The sequence below is a fragment of the Vulpes vulpes genome, chromosome 9 (genome assembly GCF_048418805.1).
Source record: "Vulpes vulpes isolate BD-2025 chromosome 9, VulVul3, whole genome shotgun sequence".
Lineage (NCBI taxonomy): Eukaryota > Metazoa > Chordata > Mammalia > Carnivora > Canidae > Vulpes > Vulpes vulpes.
Window position 1 is genome coordinate 40,971,717 of NC_132788.1, and position 22,147 is coordinate 40,993,863.

At 41.3% G+C, this 22,147-nt stretch overlaps 1 protein-coding gene and 1 pseudogene across 4 annotated transcripts in view; both read right to left on the minus strand.

The window, feature by feature from the left end:
- Window positions 1-1,107: 1,107 nt before the first annotated feature.
- Window positions 1,108-1,654, minus strand: LOC112918562 (dynein light chain roadblock-type 1 pseudogene; annotated as a pseudogene).
- Window positions 1,655-4,113: 2,459 nt separating this feature from the next.
- FLT3 (fms related receptor tyrosine kinase 3) overlaps window positions 4,114-22,147 on the minus strand; it is a 120,084-nt gene continuing 102,050 nt past the window's right edge. For all 4 annotated transcript variants that reach the window (XM_025996713.2, XM_072719886.1, XM_072719888.1 and 1 more), the window contains 7 exons: window positions 21,865-21,947; window positions 20,745-20,872; window positions 17,190-17,312; window positions 13,877-13,988; window positions 13,466-13,565; window positions 12,891-12,996; window positions 4,114-4,682 (listed from right to left, as the gene is read on the minus strand). In XM_025996713.2, the coding sequence (XP_025852498.1) occupies window positions 4,560-4,682; window positions 12,891-12,996; window positions 13,466-13,565; window positions 13,877-13,988; window positions 17,190-17,312; window positions 20,745-20,872; window positions 21,865-21,947 (775 nt within the window). In that variant the 3' untranslated portion in view covers window positions 4,114-4,559. The remainder of the gene's footprint in view (window positions 4,683-12,890; window positions 12,997-13,465; window positions 13,566-13,876; window positions 13,989-17,189; window positions 17,313-20,744; window positions 20,873-21,864; window positions 21,948-22,147) is intronic.

Below are 22,147 nucleotides of genomic sequence, written 5' to 3' on the forward strand. Positions count from 1 at the left end.
TATACCAAAAAAAAAAAAAAAAAACTGAAAGCAAGTTCTAAAAAGAGGTATTTGTACCCCCATGTTCATAGCAACATTATTCACAATAGGCAAGAGGTGGGAGCAAACAAAATGCTCATCAATGGATAAAGGAATAAACAATGTATATACATACTGTGAAATATTATTCAGCATTTTTTAAAAAAGGGAATATAAACTGTAGCATATCACAACATGGATGAACCATGAGGACATTATGCTAAGTGAAATAAGTCTCAAAAAGACAAATATTGTATAATTCTACTTACATGAGGTAGTCAAATTGATAGAGATAGTAAGTAGAATGATGGTTACCAGGGCTCAAGGGAGGGACAAAGGGGAGTTATTGTTTGGTGGGGACAAAGTTTCAGATTTACAAGATGAAAAAGCTCTGGAGATTGGTTGCACGACAATGTGAATATCCTGAAGGTTCCTGAACTGTACACTTAAAATGGATAAGATGATAAGTTTTGTATGATGTGTTGGGTTTTTTTTTACCACAATTAAAAATAAATAAATAAATAAATAAGATAAAATAATAGTTGAACCCAAGAATAACCACAAGATAAATGTTAACAGGGGCTTGGAGACCACAAGTTAAATTAAGTTTCAATTTCTTCAGAAAAAAATTAGTATCACATTAGTACCTACTTCATAAAGCAGTTGTGAAAATTAAGTGAGAGAATACCTATATCATTCTTAACACAATGCTTAACTCATCACAAGTGCCTCACAAACACGTATAGTTGGGAAAGTCCTCACACATGGCTAAGAACAAAAACACATTTGACAATATGGCTAGTGTGTAATCCCACTTACGTAAAAAACAAAGACTACTGTGTGTGGGGTGTTTATGTAAATTCATATAACATAAGTACTTAAGAATATTTATTTATTTATTTATTTATTTATTTATTTATTTATAAGCATTTTAGTTATTTTTAGTTAAAGAGAAATAGACATTTCCAAGGGTGACAAAGTGAACTGAAGGTCAGATGGAAGGAAGCAGGGTGTGTGGGCTGCTCAAGGCTCTTGCTCCAAAATCTGGACACTAGGAAGAAGGTCCTCCTAAGAATTCAAAGGTGACTGGACAACAGAGGGATGACTTTGGGCACTGGATCAGTCTAAGTAGGCTCTAAGGTGATTTCCACCTGCCAGTTGGTTGACATGATTAATATTATCACTCTTAGGGGCTACTGCATTAAGGAATGACGCAGGAAGCCAAGAGAGTGGCTTATTCAGTTGGATCCTGAATCACAATCAGGAAATAGTTTTTATCTGGTGCAATCATAATTTCATTTTTCTTGGAGCGAATTTGAAGGAAGGTGAGGTCATTCTGTGGGTCAGTTTCACGTACGGTGCTCCGGGCCTTCAAGATGAAGTTGTGCATGAGGTTGGCATACTGTGGGATTGACCATGGTGCTCTTGATGGGAATGCCTTCTGTGTTCACCACCATGATGACCTGTACTCTCTTCTGGCTCTGAAGTCACTTCAATGTCTCCTCCACCTCTGCCATTTCCAACCGATCCAGTAGCTCCATGATGCCAGCACTCAGTCCAGGCCTGGGACCTTTCCCAGAATATTTATTTTTTAGAGATTTTATTTATTTATTCATGAGAGACACAGGAGAGAGGCAGAGACGCAGGCAGAGGGAGAAGCAGGCTCCCTGTTGGGAGCCCGATGTAGGACTTGATACCAGAACCCCAGGATCATGCCCTGAGTTGAAGGCAGATGCTCAACCACTGAGCCATCCAGGTGTCCCACTTAAGTATATTTAAACAAGAAGATAGGAGAAATATACCTGAAACTTTAACAACATTTCCTCTGAAGAAGCAATTTGGGATTTGGGTTGGGTACATAAAGGGGAAATTTCACTTATTACTATAAGTGAAAATTTAAAACTCTTTGAATCTTTTAACACCAAGCATATTTTATACTTTAGCTTGAGTAGGTAAAATGATAATTGAATATATGTATTTTGTGTGTCCTGACTGTATACACAAATAGGAATTAGACTTACAACTTGGAATAAATTGTTATCTATTTACAAATTTCTAAAAATCCAAGTGAAAAGACATAATCCTTAAAATCAGAGAACCAGCCTCAGCTGAGTTCACAATCAGAGGGAGATGTGGCTGCAGAAAAATGGTTGGAGAGACGCAACATTGTTGGCTACACAGATGGAAGAAGGGGACCACCAGCCAAGGAATTCTAGCAGCCTCTAGAAGTTGGAACAGGTGAGGAAACAGATTCTCCGCTGGAGCCTCCAGAAAGGAATGCCACCCTGAATTTTAGCCCAGAAGGACATTTGCTGAACTGCTTGCCTATAGAACTGTGAGATAATACATTTCTGTTGCTTAAAAAAAAATCCAAGTGAAAATAAAGAATGTTTATATTACGAGCCAGCTGGGTGGTATGGACAAGGAGGCTGCAGATTTCAATGGAGGAAGCCAGCACTAGTGGCTGGTGGAGCTAAGAAAGACCTGAAGTGTAAGATAGAGTTCTGGCCACGAAGCAAGGGCTTACTTAAATAGAAAGAAGCATCCCCAGGAAGGTGGAGGGTGAAGAAAAGAACCACTGGAGGTGGGGATGCCCAAGACATACCCATTGAACACCAGTAGATGGTTTTGGCAACAGAGACAGATGGCGTTATGTAGTCTGATGCTGAGAAATGCAGGGGAGCCCAGTCATGGTGGGCATGGATGCTGGCAAGAGAATTTGGCTTTAGCTGATAGACACCGAGAGTCACCGGATGTGCTCCAGCCAGAAGTGGTATGTCCACAGCAATACTTTAGGAAGACAAATCTATCTGTGGCCAGAGAAAACGTTGGATGGCCCAGAGATTGGGAGAAGAGGTTAGGTAAAGAATGGATTTGTATAATCTAAATGAGGTTATGGTGTCCTGGTCTCAAGTAAAAGATAAAAACCAGAAAGGGAAGTGCAAATGACAAATTAGGTGACATTTATGGACCAGGCACTGATCTAAGCAATCTATATGTTTATGTAATATAGATAGACCTTCCTCAATTTGCGATGGGGTTATGTCCCAGTGAGCCCATAGTAGGTTGAAAATATAGGTTGAAATGTGTTTAATATACCAACTCATCGAACATCACGGCTTAACCTAGCCCACCTCAAATGTGTTCAAAATACAGACATCAGCCTCCAGTTGGGGCAAAATCATCCAACACAAAGCCTATTTTATAATAAAGTGTTGAATATCTCATGTAATGTATTGAATACTGTACTGAAAGTGAAAAATGGGATAGTTAAATGGGTAAGCCATGGTGGTCAGTGTTTTGGTTTTTTACCCTGTGATCCCATGGCTAACTGGGAGCTGCCACTGCCCAGCATCACCAGAGGCAATCGTACTGCATATTGCTAGCCCAGAAAAGATCTAAATTCAAAATTCAAAGAATGGTTTCTATAGAATGTGTGTCCTTTTTGCACCATCGTGAAGTAGAAAAATCTTAAGTTGAACCACCGTATGTTGGGGACCATCTGTTTCTGTGTATATTTATAACATATATATATATATATATATATATATATTATATGTGGTCCATTTAATTCTTACAACAACCCTGTAAGATAGATGGCACCCATTATTATTCCATCTTCCAGAAGAGGAAACTGAGGCCCAAACTAAATCAGTTACTTGCCCAACGTTACACGACTAAACAGTGTTAGAAAGAGAATTCAAATCCGGGCAGACTGACTTCAGGGCTCTTAACCACGGACCTGGAAGGGAGTGCAAGCAAAGGCACTTTGCTTCTCCAAACTCTTCACCAAGAAATGTAAAGATGAGGATAAGTCCAACTTTATAAGCCTGTGGGAGGGAGGGAGCAAAGCTTCAAAGGATGAGGGAGGCTGAATCCAGAGAGTGCTGCAGAGTAGCAAGCAGCCATCAGCTGTTCTGCTCTGGTCTGGAGGCAGGAGACACAGATCCTTTTAAGAATCCGACGAAAGGATGGACCTCAGTAGGAAAAAAATACACGTGCACAAACAAATCATTGCACATAATTTCATTAGGTTCCTGCCCTCCCGTTAAGTCTTGCCCTAAATATATCATGTAAACAATCCAGTGACAAACATTTCTATAGAAGAGATTTTTATTTCCGTTCATAAAATAGATCACTAAATAGCTGAAAAAGTTACATATTATTTTAAAACATAGATTTAAAAAATCATATCAGCTTCTCCTTAGCAAAATGCTTTTGTTTTATATATTTACAAGAATATACTATACCTCAGGTACACAATTTTCACTCAAGCCAGCCTAAGAAGGCCTTTGGATGTAGGTAGATGCTCCAGTAAAGTTAATTATCAGCTCTTCCTGCCTTGTGCAAAGGATGATTTGTTTTTACAAAAGTTCCTTTGAAAACAAGAGTAAATACAGAGAGCTTCTAGAGAAAAGTCCAGCAAAGCAGCAGTTGAGAATATACTTTCTTTTGGTGATGAAATTAATCCTGTTTGGTAATCTATAGCCTGTTTAAAGTGGGAGTGGAAGGGAGGAAGTCCTTCAGACTACATTGTTTCTCTAGGACTCTTCAACATGAGCCTGTGGAGCGAGTAGCCCTGAATCCACCTCTCTGCTGTAAGGTCGCCTGTTTTGGTAGACGGAAGGACGGTCTGAAACATGGCCATCCATGTTCTGATACATCTGAATGCGGGGAAAAGAACACTGATTACAACATACATGTCAAGGGGCTACATTGCAAATTACTTAGTATGCATAAGTCTTAGAAGATCATCTTAGAAGATACTAATTGACAAAGCAAATTTGGCCCATTTATTAATGGAGAAATCAAGTCATAGTCAAACATCTTATTCAATCATTGTTTCTACTCTTAGATATAAAGTCTCAATCTAGAACTCCTAAAGCTGAATAGTAAAACCATACAAGAGAAAGGCCACTAAAAGAGGTCTGTTTAGGGGCACCGGGGTGGCTCAGTGGTTGAGCATCTGCCTTTGGCTCAGGTCGTGATCCTGTGGTCCCAGGATCAAGTCCTGCATTGGGCTCTCCACAGGAAGCCTGCTTCTCCCTCTGCCTATGCCTCTGCCTTTCTCTGTCTCTCATGAATAAATAAATAAATAAATAAATAAATAACATGTTTTTCCAAAATGAAAACAACACTACTTTTAGTCTGATTAAGTCAACACACATTCATATAGATATCTTAAGTAATATAGGAAGATATATAGAAGTAAAGCTAAAATCATCAGAGGTAGCCACCATTATAGCTTGCTGTGTACACACAATTTCGGGTCAGTAGGTTCAGAGTGTAGACTGTGTTTTAGAACCTTATTTTGATTTACTAATACGTTGTTTGCATTTTACATATTTCACTACTTACTACATATGAGTACATTTACCTTTTTAAAAAAACTTATTTGAGAAAGAGCACATGCAAGCAGAGGGAGGGGCAGAGGGGAAGGGATAAACACACTCCTCGCTGAGCAGGGAGCCAACATGGGGCTCTATCCCAGAACCCTGAGATCATGACCTGAGCCCAAGGCAGACACTTAACCAACTGAGTCATTCAGGTGCCCCTCATCTTTTATTTATTTCTTTATTTATTTATTTATTTATTTATTTATTTTGTATTATTTTTTATTTTTTTATTTACTCATTTTTTTTCAATAGTAGCCTAGCATTCCATAGTACTGATGTACCACAACTGACCTTTTGATGAATTGGTTACATAACATGCACTGGAAAGTGCACACTGGCCCTGTCTGTCTCTGGGATGAATGGGGGAAGTGGAATTGCTGGGTCAAAGGGCCTCCACATCTGAATGGTGATGTGCATCACCAGGCTGTCCTGCAGAAAGCTTTACTTATTTCTGCTCCTCTCAGCTGTGTCTGGGAACAACACTCTTTTCTCCAGAGCCTTGCAGTAAGGATGTTGACTATCGCTCACGGCTCTAGCCCTTTGTCCAGAGAAGGTTTTACTTCCTTGCTCGTTTCATGATAAGTAAAGTCAAACATCTTTTTCTATATTGAATGAACATTTGCACTTCATTGTGAATAGTCAGTCTGCTTCTCTCCTTTGCCCTGTTATTTTGGGCTATCCAGGTATTTCTTGTTATTTATGAGAACTCTTCATGATGTAGGGATCATGCATTCTGCTTTTTTTTTTTCCTGAGGATCATGAATTCTTTTTTTTTTTTTAAGATTTTAAAAATTTATTTATTCTTGAGAAACACAGAGAGGCAGAGACATAGGCAGAGGGAGAAGCAGGCTCCCCGCAGGGAGCCCAATGCAGGACTCCATCCCCGGATCCTGGGGTCACGACCTGAGCCGAAGGCAAACACTCAACCACTGAGTCATCCAGGTGCCCCTCAGAGATCATGAATTCTTTTTTTTTTTTTTTTTGAGATCATGAATTCTTATGTGAGTTTGACAGACTCCTTTCCTCTCCCCACTCCTCATTACTGTGTATTTCTTTGTGTTAGTTTGTTTTGACAGTCAGTTATGGTGTTAACTGAATGGACTACCCCCTCCTCTTAATTTTTCTTTCTTTCTGGAAAACAGACACAAATATCCTTTTGAACCTGGTCTTCACAATAACCATCTGTCTCTACCCTTAAGGATGAACAGTAACAATATATCGTTTTGGTAAAGTGGGCCAAGCAGCTGACTATGACCTATTGAACCAAGTGTATATCTCTAGCACTGAATTTCTAATCATCTGAGGAAGCCTGTAACACTTCAAATCCAACAGCTCCACACTTGAGTCCATTCTCTCTGATCTCCAAACCTTCTCTCCTCCCTGTATTTACAGTTTCACTTAGTGCAGTCCTCCAGTCTCACCATCTAGAACTTTCAGAACCATTTCCTTATGCTCGCTGTACTTCCACAGCCAATCGGTGACTGGGTGCCATTCTGGTACGTCACTGCTTTTAATGTCTCCCTGTCCATTTCTTTAAGTGATTCTTATTTATATAAGGAATTAATTAGTTTTACTGACATAGGTGACACACAATGTTGCACCAGGTTCAGGCGTACAGCATAGTGATGCTACAACTCTGTGCAACTCTGTGCCATGCTCCCCACAAGTGGAGCTCCCACCTGTCACCATACGGTGCTATTACAGTACCACCGATTATATTCCCTTGTTGTGCCTTTCATCCCTGTGACTTTTTCATTCCATAACTGGAAGCCTATACCTCCCAACCCTTTCTCCCCTTCAAGCGACCTTTTAAATGAATTTTTAAATTGCACAAGTAATACTCAAGTACATTTTCCTTACAAAAGTTTTGAAACCCTAGTTTTTCAAGTGTATCAATATAAAGAGGTGCTTATGATTTTCTTACACTTTTTAAAATGGTCTCTCTATCTGTATCTTTTTATTCAGTCATTTGTGCTTCCTCTTTTTTCTTAATTGTTCTCTTCATTTTTATGCATTAGTGGTATATTTGTATGCTGCATTAATATACAATAGTAATATACAGTGTAAAGTAGATCCAGACTATTGTATTCAAATCCTAAGTCTGACACTTACTGTGTTACTTTAGGCAAACCATTGAACCTCTCTGTATGTCAATTTACTAATCTCCAAAAGAGGTAATAATAGAACTTACTTTGTGAGATTGATGTGAGAATTAAATGAGTTATTATGGGTAGTACATCAGTAGTGTGCACAACAAACGTTCAAAAAATGTTACCCATTAAATCACTACTATTATTAGTTCAAAAAACAACTTTTGTTTTTCCTGATCATCACTATTACTTTGTTTTGGGGGCTACTCTCGGGTTAATTAATTCTGCCTATATCTCTATTACTTCTTTTTCTTTTTATTTTTTTCTTATCTGAGAGAGAGAGAGCAAGAGCGCATGCACAAACCCAAGCATGGGAGGTTGGGGGAGGGGAAAGAATTTTGGGCAGACTCCACACTCAGCACAGATTCCAAGACCCCAAGACCAGGACCTGAGCTGAAACCAAGAGTCCAATGCTCAAATGACTGAGCCACCCAAGTGCCCCTCTATTAGTTTTCTTCTGCTTTGTTCATTCTCTTCCTTTTCTTCATTCTTCATTTTTTTCTTAGTTTCTTGAGGTGAAAGTTTAAGTCATTCATTCTTATTCTTTCTTGTCTTCTAATAAGTGAATTTAGAGTTATAAATTTGGCTGGCTCCTACAGGTTTTAATAAGCAGGGTCTATGTTTATGTCTTTTTCCTTCCTCTTCCTCCTTCCTGAACCAAAGACTCCTGTAAGAAGCCTCAGTGTTAATTTCTGATGTAGGATGCTGGGGCTTTTTGGGTGTTACTGGTGATTTCTCATTGCCCCGCACTAAGGTTAGTAAATGTGACTTATGTGATAACAGTCTCATTTATTATGAAATTCTCTTTCTTAAGTGGACTTACTAATCTTGCCATTTTGTACTTTTTTTTCTATTTCCATGAATGCTTTTTGTTTCTCTCTTCCCCGTTTTGTTGGGTTGATGAGGTTTCTCTACAGTCCTTGTTTCTTCTACACTGAGCCTGAGATTATAGATTATATTTCTGTTTTCACAGCAGTTATGCTCACATTTTTAACACCTATTTTATTCTTATGTGTAATGGTTAACTGTTATGTCACACGGTTAAGTGTGACTGCTCCCACTGTGGAACTTCTGCAGGATCCCACCAGACTTCTCCCCACCCTTTAGGAAAGCACTTGTCCTTATTCTTTCAAAGAGTCCTCTGTTGTGGGTCTTCCCTCTTCAGTTCTAACTGCTTTCATTGTCTCAGGGGTTTTCCACAGTTTCTAGTCCACAAAGATCTCCTTCTGGCTTTCAAAGGCAGTTATAGCCTCACTTCTTTAAAAAAGTATAATAAAAATATGTATGTGTTTGTATATAGGTATTAGGTATTTATATATATTTATATTATATCTATTTTATATTTGTATTTATTTATAATATATAGATGTATGACTTGTTTATAATATATTTATTATAAGTATATATTTCCTATAATTTGTGGGCACTGATAGGAGAGGAGAGGTGATATGACTTCAGGCCCCTTCCTTCTGCACACCTCCCCCTGCCCCCGCCACCATCTGGTTCACCCCCTCATCTTTGTTCACTTCTGTTGCCATAGTCACTTCTTAACTGATGTCCTTATTTCCATGGTTTGGTTTTTGCTTTCTCAAATTCACTTTTATACTTCTTTTTTTTTTTTTTAATTTTTTTTTATTTATTTATGATAGTCACAGAGAGAGAGAGAGAGGCAGAGACACAGGCGGAGGGAGAAGCAGGCTCCATGCACCGGGAGCCTGATGTGGGATTCGATCCCAGGTCTCCAGGATCGCGCCCTGGGCCAAAGGCAGGCGCCAAACCGCTGCGCCACCCAGGGATCCCTACTTTTATACTTCTTTTCCTTTCCTTTCTTTCCTTCAATCCTTCCTTCCTTCCTTCCCTCCTTCCAGAAATACTTGCTTAACACTTTCTATAGGCTAAGAATTATGCCAGCCACCGAGTATGTAACAGTGAACAAAAAACAGATGTGACCTCTGACATACCCTCTCGCTGAAAGGCACTCACTCATTCATTATAATAAAGAGTGAGTGTCTCCTGCCTGTGGGACTGCATCAGGTAATGTGAAGATGAGCAGTGAACCTCCTTGCCCTCATGAACCAAGTCTAGTGATGGGAAAGACAGACCCATAAAACAAAAGTATCGTACAACATCATTTGAGTCTCACAGTTATAGAGTGTTACAAAGACTCAGAAATCAGACTAGGTCTTTGGAGAGGAGAGAATACTTGATCTGGCTCTTTTTTTTTTTAAGATTTTATTTATTTATTTGAGATAGAGAGAGAGAGGAGAGAGAGAGAGAGAGAGAGAGAGGGAGCATGAGCAGCAGGGGCAGAAGGAGAGGGAGAAGCAGGCTCTCTATTGAGCAGGGAGCCTGACATGGGGCTTGATCCCAGAACCCTGGGATCATGACCTGAGCCAAAGTCAGATGCTTAACCGACTGAGCCACCCAGGTGCCTCCCCCATCCCGTTTTTAACTGAGATATAATGGATATATAACTATATGAGTTTCAGGTATATGATGTGATTCATGTATGTTCATATTGCAAAATGATCGCCACAATAAGCCTAGTTAATATCTGTCACCATTTGGAGGGATCTGGGTCACCAAGACAAATATTGAAGTATTTTTGTCCATTCTAAAAAATCCTCATTGATTCACCACTGTTTGAACTATGCCTTAGCACGTTATTCAGTGGTCTCCTTGCTCTAACTCCATACCACTGGAGTTGAGTTATATCTAGGAGCATTAATCTATGTTTTCTCTCCTTCTCACTTGTTCCTGGAGAGCCATTTTCCTTCCCTAGTCCATGATGAAGCAAAAACAAAAACTCTTCAAAAAGTATTCACATGCATACCAGGAAAGATTACCCCAGGCATGCTGGCAGAGCTGCTTCCCACCCAAGAGACTAGATATGACTGTGCTTAGGAGGTGTGAAGGGAAAGCATGCATGGAGTGGCAACAGAGGAGGACCAAGGGCTTGCTCGTAGTGGGCAGAGTTGTCTGGCATGGTTGCATAGATTCCACCTTGCTCAGAGGTACCCAGCCAAACAGGCAAGTGGGGACTGAAATCCAATCTCTGCTCTGTTCCCCAGGCCACTAGCTGGGAGCCTACTGCCCCAGCCAGCAGTAAGGGGGTCCTCTCTTGGTGTATCCATCCCACTGAGAGGATATGCTGTTATCTGACTTACCTGAAAAAGATACAGTTTGCTATCAGTGGCTCTGATACTGGTAGGAAAAAGAACCTTCCATGACAGAGGGTCAGGGAGCAGAGAGGAAGAAAATGGGGGTGTGGGGGAAAGATGAGGGGGTGTTCCTGAGCTCAGGTACCCTCAGCTGAATCATCACCCATGGAGAGCTTGCCATTCAATAACTCCTGATACCCAGAAGGCCCCCTGAACAGAGGGATGGGGATCTGGACATTCTGTGGGTGTGAGAACAGGAAAGGAAACTTGTACTCCAAGACAAGGTAGTCCTGGACAAAGCCAAGGGGCTTTTGAGCAGTAACAGATCGTGCATCCTGGTCCACTACCTTTCCAGTCTTGTTTTTCTCCATATTCCCGCACCCGCCCTGTTATTTTAGCCACAACATTTATCTTCCATTCGACTTTCTCAACTTTGAACCTTTATCTATATTGCTCATCTAGCCTGGAACACCGACTAACCCTCTACTTCCCAAGAGTCAACATACTACTCAATCTTCACAGCTTAGTGCAAATAACACCCCTGTGAATCCTCCCCAGCTGCCCAGTGAATAAAAATTACGTGGTCCTTTCTCTTTACCTCAACAGTTCATTTCTTGTTTCTCTTTCTAACTCTTTTTTCAGTTAATCTTATAGGGTCATTTTTTTAAAAGATTTATTTATTCATGAGAGAGAGGCAGATACATAGGCAGAGAGAGAAGCAGGCTCCTTTCAGGGAACCTAGTGTGGGACTCGATCCCTGGACCTGGGATCTTGCCCTGAGCCAAAGGCAGATGCTCAACCACTGAGACACTCAGGTGTCCCTATCTTATAGGGTCATTAACTATGTCCAGGTTATCTGCTCAATAGCCTTGAGGCTTTCCATCTCCCTCGACCTTTTTGGCCTAATTCCCTGAGAATAATTTAGTTTCTGAATGTGATTTTTAAACATCCTACCAGGAGGAAAGGACATATACCATGCATCCAGGTCTCTGGAGAGACTATAGAATTGAAAATGGACTCTTAATAAGTTAGAAAAAGAGAACAATCCATTTAAACAATGAGGTTCCTATGTAACTAACATTTATTGATTAACTACCAAGTGCCTGCTAAGTGCTAAGTCTTTTCACATACACCCTACTCCTTACGACTTTGTAAAGTAAGATTTTTTGTTTTTTAAGATTTTATTTATTTACATGACAGAGAGAGAAAGTGCACAAGCGGGGGAGAGGTAGGCAGAGGGAGAGGGAGAAGCAGGCTCCCCACTGAGTGGAGAGTCCGCCATGGGGCTCGATCCCAGAACCCCATGATCACGACCTGAGCCAAAAGCAGATGCTTAATCGACTAAGCCACCCAGGTGCCCCAAGACTGTTAATTGTTAATCCTACATTTCAGATAAGGAAACTGAGATCCAAAAATGATTAAGTGACTTAATAGAGGCCTATAAGATGTAAATGATGGAGCCAAGATGTGAACCTGGGTATTGAGGGTTCAAGGTCTCATCCTTTGTCCACTTCCTCTAGGGGATGGCTCCATTCACTACACCAGGTTGTTTACTGAGGGATTAAGAAATTAAATGTTTTTAGGTGTCCAGTGCTTCGGACTAGACAACTAGTCAGCAAAGTGAGTCCAAGTTCCCAGAGCTCAAGGACCACCTACCTTGGCAAACCATTTTACAGGTATAATAATATGTAAGAGCCAGAGAGGTAAAATGATTTGCTATAATTCATATAGCGATGAGGAGATAGAATGGTAGAGCTGGGGATTAGACTCTCACGACTCCAAGTCAATGTTCTTTTTACTCTGCTGTACTATATGACTGGGTTGTGTGATTATTCATAATAAAGCTTTTTGTTCAATTAGGAAAGGTCAGTGGGGGTCAGGGATTAAGTTTTATTTAGTTGTCTAGTCCGAAGCACTGGACACTTAAAAACATTTAATTTCTTAATCAATCAACTGAAATCTTTGGGAAAAGCTTTCTTCCCCCCCTCCCCCAAGAACACCTACCAAGAAATATGTCTCACTCCATACAACTTTCAAAGGGCAACCAAGACAAATTGTGATGAGAAAGATAATGTGGCACCTTGCTTCTTAGGACATCAGTGTGTGTTGTGAGTCACTGCTTTCCTTTCTAATGATGCTTTACAAAGTATTATGCAGCTACATACCGCTTCTTCTGCATCTGCCAGCTGACATCCTAAAAAGGAAGTTAGGTTGGGGAAGGATGGCCGTTTCCTTGAGTCAAAAGCCCAGCAGGATTGCATTATAAAGTATCTGTAAAAGCAAGAGAAGGAGCGGTAAGATGAGGATATCTGAATGAAAATAAAGTTGATCATTTCCCACCATTTCTTCTTGTGGAGCTACTCATGGTCTGTGACATGCTTCTTCTGGGGCAAGTACTCCACAAGATTTTCAACTCACACCAGAAAAGGCAAATTAGGTGATGGACAGAAATGCATTTTTAAAAGTACAATGTGGACCAGAAATCAGGAGATGGAGTCTTATTGCCTTCAGGGATCCTTCCAGGGAAAGAATTGAAGCTCCTAATTCACGATATCTGCAGTTTTGTTCAGAAATCCCCAAAAGATAAAGGAAGTTTCCTTTCCTTTCCCTTTTTATTTTTTTAAAGAGGAATCATATGAATTTTTGCATCAAGGAGTTTTACGTTTTTGGGTGTCATGCATTCAGAACTAGAGAGACTGTAAACTGATTTCAGCCACTGTACAGTCTGATTTGAACTTACATTTCTTCTGTAGCATAAAATGGCTGATCCATCTTAAATCCACTTTGAATGAGTTTATAGAAGTTAGCATCAACTGGAATACCAGGGTAAGGATTGACACCTGAGGAAAACATTAGGGAGGATAAAATCATTTCATTGGCTTATTAATTCATTCAATTATCTAGCATGACCTGAGAGCTCCCATGGGCCAGGCACTGCTTGGGGTGAGGCTGTAAGTGGGAAAGTCACGGCTCCTGCTCTGAAGCAGGTAGGCCTCTGGGGAAGACACCACAAATAAAACAAGAAGGGGCACAGAAGTCAGATTAGTTAGCTCTTGTGAGCATTAGAAGGGCCATATCACACCCTCTTTGATTTAGGAATGGGGAGGGGGTGCAGAGGGGTCAAGGGATGGCAGCAAAGTACAAAACGTACCAAGAGAGAATATTTCCCAGAGTAATATTCCATATGACCAGACGTCACTCTTTATGGTGTAGATCCCTTCAAATAAGCTTTCAGGGGCCATCCACTTTACAGGCAGACGGGCCTGTGTAGAGTCCAAAAGGAGACCAAAGGTGATCAGTGGGGAACTGACTGAATGATGAAGAGTATTTCTTTTCTCTTATTAGCTAGGTAATATAATTTATTTTCTTCCAAAAGGCACTCTTAATGCTTAATGTAGAAAATTATATCTCTCAAGTGGAAGTTTTCCAATTCCAAATCAAAATTCTAACATAATAGCCTTATAAAAAGATAAAATAAAAACCCAACTGGATCTCTCTCTCACTCTATCTCTCTTTAGAGCACATGCAATCCAGGAAATGGACAGAGGGAGAGGGAGAATCGTAAATAAGCTCCACATTCAACTTGGAGCACCATCAAGGGCTACTTCTCACAACCCCAAGATAATGACCTGAGCTGAAATCAAGAGTCAGATGCCCAATCAACTGAGCCGCCCAGGTGCCTCACAGCTGGCTATCTCTTTAAAACTCATCTTGGGGGCAGCCCCGATGGTTCAGCAGTTTAGCGCCACCTTCAGCCCAGGGCGTGATCCTGGAAATCTGGGATAGAGTCCCATGTCGAATAAATAAATAAAATCTTAAAAAAACAAAAAACTCATCTTGAACAGGGCAGCCTGGGTGGCTCAGCGGTTTAGTGCCACCTTCAGCCCAGGGCGTGATCCTGGAGACACAAGATCGAGTCCCGTGTGGGGCTCCCTGCATGGAGCCTGCTGCTCCCTCTGCCTGTGTCCCTGCCTCTCTCTCTCTCTCTGTGTCTCTCATAAATAAACAATAAAATCTTTAAAAATAGGGATCCCTGGGTGGCGCAGCGGTTTGGCGCCTGCCTTTGGCCCAGGGCGCAATCCTGGAGACCCAGGATCGAATCCCACGTCAGGCTCCCGGTGCATGGAGCCTGCTTCTCCCTCTGCCTGTGTCTCTGCCTCTGTGTGTGTGTGTGTGTGTGTGTGTGTGTGTGACTATCAAAAATAAATTTAAATAAAATAAAATCTTTAAAAATAAATAAAACTCATCTTGAACAAAGCCTTGTGCTTGGATTGGGTGAATTTAACAATAGATAATTCCCATTAAGGACTAACTAGTCAGTCGCCCAGAGGTAAGTAAATACTAGTGAATTAATGGAATATTTTGTTAAAGCATTTCTTGGAAGAACGTTAGTGGAAATGCCATCTACAAGAATGTGGTGGGGGGAGCATATGTCATGACCCAGGAATGACACCAGGCTGGCTTCTGTGGCTTTAATAATTTCCAGTAGCATAAAAGGCAGGTTTTTAGTTAGTACAGCCTCAGATTAGAATCAAGACACAGGAGCAGATAGGTTACTAGGACAGAGAATTTTGTAGTATTTTCTTTTTCATGAGGTAAAGAGCCTTTCACAGTGTATGTTTAATCTGCCAACTAAAACCAGAGCTCAAAGGATACCTGACTGACTCAGTTGGTTGATAATGTGACTCTGGACCTTGGGGTCGTGAGCTTGAGCCCCACATTGGGTGTAGAGATTACTTAGGAATATAATAAAAAGAAAATTGAAGCTCAAGAAAGAAACTATTTTAAATCCTACACAAACCGATGAGCTGATAGAATCAAACAGGCCAGTCTGGTTAATTTGATTAATTACAAGAATTAATTGAGGTGCCAAAGGGAATTCATCTTCCCACATAAGAGACCACCAGCTCATAAGGTAAAAACTGCACAAACACACATGAGCTTTGATCATATTTATGACTTCAGCTCCAACGAGTGAAGTAGAGATCTAAAATCAGCTGAGATGGTTATTTGATTCTAATGGGAATGCAGTTTAATTTGATTTGTAACATTTATTGGCTATTTACATCAGACAGGGGCTTTCATGTTGGTTTTATTGGTTTGTTCCCACAAGACACCAGTGAGGTAAGCATATAATCACGGGAAATGATGCATGTGTCATAGTGGTTACGTACAGACTTGGGGCTCAGACCATTCACTCTCTAGTCCACATGCTGTGGAATCATGGGCGAATTCCATTTCTATGTCTCGGTTTCCCAACCCACAAGTGGGTACTTTGAGGACTAAATGAATCAATATACGTAAAGCACTTAGAATACTGCTTAGCACCCAGTAAGCACTATCAGGACTTGCTGCTACTATTATTTAACTCTAGGTGTATGATTCTTACAAGCTGTACTCTTTCCACTACACAATTTTATCATCTAGTTAGTATTGCCAATAGTTCTTTTTTTTAAGTTTTTTTTTTTTTTTTTTTTTTTTTTAATTCATGAGAGACACAGAGAGGCAGAGACATAGGCAGAGGGAGAAGCAGGCTCCCTGCAGGGAGCCTGATGCAGGACTTGATCCCAGGACTCTGGGATCATGACCTGAGCCAAAGGCAGACGCTCAACCACTAAGCCATCCAGGTGTCCCTCCAATAATTCTTAAATAACACATCTATCCGTTCCCCCCCCCCCAAAAACAAAAAACAAAAAACCCACATCTGTCCCTAGTTGTTTTTTTGTTTTTAACAAGTGGTCATGTTTTAGGTCTCCCTGTGTGATAGTAATAAGATGCTGAATATTCATCAGTGAATATTTAATTTAAATATTGTGCCTTTTAAAAATTTACATTTCATCTTTAATTTATATGTTGTACTTTATTTTTTTTATATGTTGTACTTTTAAAAAATGCTTTATTGTAGCTACTGCCAAATTCCCATAATTGGAAATATGACCCCAGTGGCTTTATAGCTATGGGAACTGAAGTAAGTTCAAGTTAGGAGATTTTTTAAGTGTGGATTGGACTCCAAGATCCCTAATTCATCTATTCTGACTAGCCCAAGGACAGATGCAATGCTATTTTGCTCAGCTTTTATTATAACTGGAATATTCCCTGAAGCTACAGAAAAGCCTTTTTTTAAAAGATTTATTTATTCATTTATGATAGACATAGAGAGAGAGAGAGAGAGAGGCAGAGACACAGGAGGAGGGAGAAGCAGGCTCCATGCAGGGAGCCCGATACAGGACTCGATCCTGGGACTCCAGGATTGCACCCTGGGCCAAAGGCAGGTGCCAAACCGCCAAGCCACCCAGGGATCCCCCAGAAAAGCCTTTAAAACATAAGAAAGCAGACTGCAGTGAGGAAGGTTTTGAATGCTGCCATAAATCAAACATGTACTACAGCGGTTGTGGATGTCTACCGTAACAATGACAAAACACACAATAATAGTAAAAAAAAGATGTGCCAAATAGCAGCCTTACATTGCCCCTGATAACATAGTTGGAGTCACTCATAATATCTCGAGCCAATCCAAAATCACAGATCTTCACCACTTTCCCATGGGTCACAAGCACATTCCTGGCTGCCAGGTCTCTGTGAACACACTATAAAGAAGGAAATTGGAGTGTTATTTACTGTGATGTAGGTTATCAGAGAGTGCAATCTTGCTTCCAGTTTCAGGTTCAGTAGGAATTCCAGGTGATAGGAAAGCATGGTTCATCAAGGTGTCTTATCTTTACTGGGCCACCACCAGCAGTCATCATGCATGACATGTGGCACACACAGTGAACACAGATGGCCCAATTCTTTACTTGCTGTGGATGCGGTCACTTGTGTTGCTCATGGAACATTCCCAGAGGTCAAGAGGATGGGTTCTTAGAAAGGAGATCAAGCCTGGCTGGGTGTCGTGTCTTGCTATAAATAGCACAATACCAGGACCCAGGGTTGAGCTCCCAAAGGGATTTTCAGAGGCTGTCTTCCAGCACTCTTACTGCGGGGTGGAGAAAATAATCTCTTTTTTGATGGGAGAATAGCTTTGGCAATGAAAATACTATCAATATATATATATATTTGGAAAAAATGAAAAATAATTTAGGAAGATGGACTAAAATAGAATTAGGAGCCCCTGGGTAGACAGATGACATGACATTAATCTGAATGGTAAGAGAATTAACTCTAAGAAGGAAGATATTCAAAGGCACAGAGCACTAGTAGCAAAGGTCCAAAGAGCTCTCTTCAATCTTGGAAAAACTAAAAGCAAAAACCCAACAGACTAAAATCCATCTAGCTCTCCTTCCTCCTTCTTCAGTTCTCTGAGAGTGATGTCCGCTACCTGTAGACCATTTATTCTTCACCCACTTTACTACCAGGCCCGCACCCAGCCTTCTTCCTCCCGGATGTCTGCCCAGCTGCTTGGGTTAAGCCCTGCAGTGAACCACACTGCACCGATCCAGTTGAGATATGATTTGACCTCCTGGCGGCACCTGGTACTGTTGGGCCAATTCCTCTTCCTTCAGGTCCCTCCTTCTTTGAATTCAGCACGTCGCCGGCCCCTGTTTTCTTCCAGCTGCCTGGTGGAACCTGCTTCCCGCTGCGGCTCCAGGCCAGCCTGCTCTCATTCCCCAGGGCTGCGCCCTCTCATTCCACCCCTGAGCCATTGTATCCAAATAGAGAGATGCGACTGCCATCACCAAACCTCTATTTCCAACCCAGACATCTCTCTTGAGCTTCAGCCTGGAATATCCAAGTAACTGCTGGACCAGGCCCTACTCTGTCTGTTGCCCAAGGAGCCACATGCCATACATTTCACTGTGACCTTTCTCAACAGACTTCCTCCTGATTTCATGTTCCCTGATCTATCCCCTGTCCGGGGCTGGGTTTCCTTTTTCCCAGAAATCTCCTCTAACCCAAGCACAAGCTCCTTCCGCAAGCCTTTTCTGCACCCTCTGCTGCCTCGCACTGCTGTCCCCAGTTCTGATATGCCCATGTCTCCCCTGGGTTCCCAGAATTACTGGAACACAAGTATTTCCCATATTACAGTGTCATCTTTGACTTGCATGTCTGCTGTCTCTTTGTCCCCTGTCAGTGATAAGCTCTGACTCTATCTCAGCACCTAGCAGAGTGCTCGGCACTAGTTAGTGCCTGGGTAACACTGGATGGACTCACAGAACCTACGGTGGAAGTGAGGAGCTACCAGAGAAGTAGGGAGAAAAGAGAAACAGGAGACAGTGATGTCATGATGTAGAGAACAGGGTGTAAAGGGAAAACAAGGTGTAAAGGGTCTCAGAAACTGGGTAGTCCCCAAAAAAATCTTATTACAATAAGCGCAGACGGGGGGCGGGGGGGAGCAGCGCCCCTTGACCTCTGGTTGTGAGTCATTTGTGTATTTATTTTAAAGACAGGCAGCAAACCAGGCCAGATGATGGAGGTCAAGGCCCTCCAAGGTCTATAAAGACACACAAGGGCAGCCCAGGTGGCTCAGCAGTTTAGCGCCACCTTCAGCCCAGGGCCAGATCCTGGAGAACCAGGATCGAGTCCCACATCGAGCTCCCTGCATGGAGCCTGCTTCTCCCTCTACCTGTGTCTGTGTCTCTGCCTCTGTGTGTGTGCGTGTATGTCTCTCATGAATAAATAAATAAAATCTTAAAAAAAAAAAAGACACACAAGCACTACCATAGCCGAGCAGGTGAACTATACATAAACCAACCATAGATACTTAAGAGGAATCTGACAGCAGGCAGGGAAGATGAAGAGAATGTGCCTCTGAGAAGAGGGGTGGGAAAATATCATGAGACAGAAATTTGTTTTTTAACTACTGAGCAAAGAGGCCCACATTTGGAAAAAGAAGTGCAAAGAAGGTAACATGCACTTTCAAGATCCACAAGGGGGAAAAAACGACCCTTGAGATTCTAACTGGAGTTGTGTTAAATACACAGATTAACTTGGACAGAATTGGCTTTCCTAATAATCCCTGAATCTCTCCTATGTGAACATGGTAAAGCGCATTTATTCAGGCCTCTCTTTTGCCATGGAATAACATTTCATGCGGATCTGGCATATTTCTTGTGTTTATCTCAAGATGCTTCACAGCTTTGGTTGCTATTGTGACTATCATTTTTTTCTATTCTTCAAAGCTATTGATTTATTTCGTGTCAATCTTTTTCAAACTGAGACATACCTGACCTATGACAATATATTAAAGAAATTAATTTTTTTAAAGAAAAAAATACAAGTGAAATTATTCTCTCCAAATTCAGGGAGAATGAGCAGAGAGGAGGCAAAAGGAGGGACATGAAGGGAAGAGGGGGGAAAGAGAAGCAAAGATTCAAAGGGAAAAGTGGAGGGAAGAGTTTGGGAAGTACACAGAAGGTAACAGAACATTAAGACAGTGAGGATGGAAAGCAGCCCGAGGAATGCCTTACATCTGCTCACAGGCAGCAGACCCTTGAAATGTCTGAGAACAGGGCTGAAAGGCCATTATAGGAAGAACGCAAAATTGAGGTAGAAGCCATAGTCCGAGGAGGGTTCCACGGCCCTCACATCATGGCCCCATGGATCTGGGCTTGGCAGCAGAGGGCCAGCAAGTGCACAAGGATCCTGCTAGCTCAGTGCACAACCCCGCAGAAGAGGCAATGGCCTCTCTTGCAGGAGGCTGGTGGCTGGCCTGGAGCGCAGAGCACAGTGTGTTTGAGCCTCTGTTTACCCAGGGTCACAGCCTGAACAACCCGAACTGACTAAGGAATGGCTGACACTGTCCCCTAGTTCTAACTTCCTGTCAGGGGACTTTGGACCACCTGGGAGGGCTGTGATAACTAGCATCTAATAAGAGATCTCAGGCCTTCACACCATAATTCATCCAGAGCTTGTGTGATGAACATTCTAGGTCGCTCCAACAGTGAAAGGGGGGTGGCCAGAGGGAAGGGAGAGGAGGGGTGATGGACTTTAAGGGATACCAGTTAAAATAAGAAAAAAGGAAAGCACATCTCATTTCCAAAATTATCTTGTTGCTGTTAGTTTGTCCTTCAAAAGGGGCTTACCGACTTAAATTCCAGAAATTCCATTCCTTTGGCAACTTGATATGCGAAGCAAAGAAGGTCTTCAAATGTCAGCACATTTAGGTCCTCCTCTTCCTCCAGCCTTTTTTGGTTTTCATATTCTATTTCATCTGTAAAACAAAACTGGCCTTCATGTTTGCCCAAAGTCTAAGAAGTTGCCCTATTACATCTGCATGGGGAGGTTATTAAAGTCACAGTGGAGTTCCCATTGCATTTTCCCAGTAGCACTGGGGCTAACCCATTCATGCTAAACTTGTGGGGCCTATGAAGGGTCAGCTAGAGATTCCTCTTGGTTAGAACGATAAACTCTTCAGTTGCTTTGGTGACAGACAGCCTCCTGATCAGTCAGGAGTTTTCAGATGCTCTTCATTTGTTCGAGGTAGCTTTGAAACGTTGGAAAGAATTAACACTAAGCTACCACATTTCATGAGCTGTATTAGGCACTTTCTGTTCTTCCATTTAATCCTTCTAATGCTACATGACGAGAGTACCATTAGGCCCATTTTACAGATGACAAAATTGTGACTCAGATGGTTACATAAATTGTCCAAAGTCTTCCAGCCAGAAAGTGAAGAAACCCAAGGTTAACCCAACTCCTGTCTAATCCCAGAACTCCTCATTTTCCCACTTATCAGTAATTGGTGGCTCTAATTAATTTATGATTTTAGAAAGAACCACGTGGGATGCCTGGGTGGCTCAGTGGTTGAGCGTCAGCTTTTGGCTCAAGGCATGATCCTGGGGTCCAGGATCGAATCCCACATCAGGCTCCCTGCATGGAGCCTGCTTCTCCCTCTGCCTGTGTCTCTGCCTCTCTCTCTCTCATAAATAAATAAATAAATAAATAAATAAATAAATAAATAAACAACCACCTGACCAAATAAAATAGTCCTCAGTGTTCATTAGTTGCACCCTGACATCAAATGCACAATATCTAAAGTGTTGGCTTTTCACTACCTTTAAGGCAAGTATGCATTAATAAACCTACATTTGCATTAGCAAAAAAAAAAAAAATTCTTTGCATTTAAAGTTTTAAAAAAACAGCTAACAGAATTCCTCTATCTGTTTCTATTTTAAGGTGCTACTCATTAGGATAAAATATTACCTTCAGATTGAAATGAATTCCCATTGAGCCCTGAGATGTGATCCAAGTCCTGTTGTATCTGAACTTCTCTTGAACCAGGCATACTATTAAAAAAATTATTTTGTTATTTATGTTCGTCTTCTAAGTAGACATTTTATTTAAAAAAATACAATTCATCAAAGAAATGAATTCCAGTTATAAATGGGCTTTTAAATTAAAAGCAAGGCATATACTGGTCCAATGTTGTGTGTGTGGACATTAAAGACATGTGGCATTGAGTTTGCCAAGTCTAATGAGAAGAGGA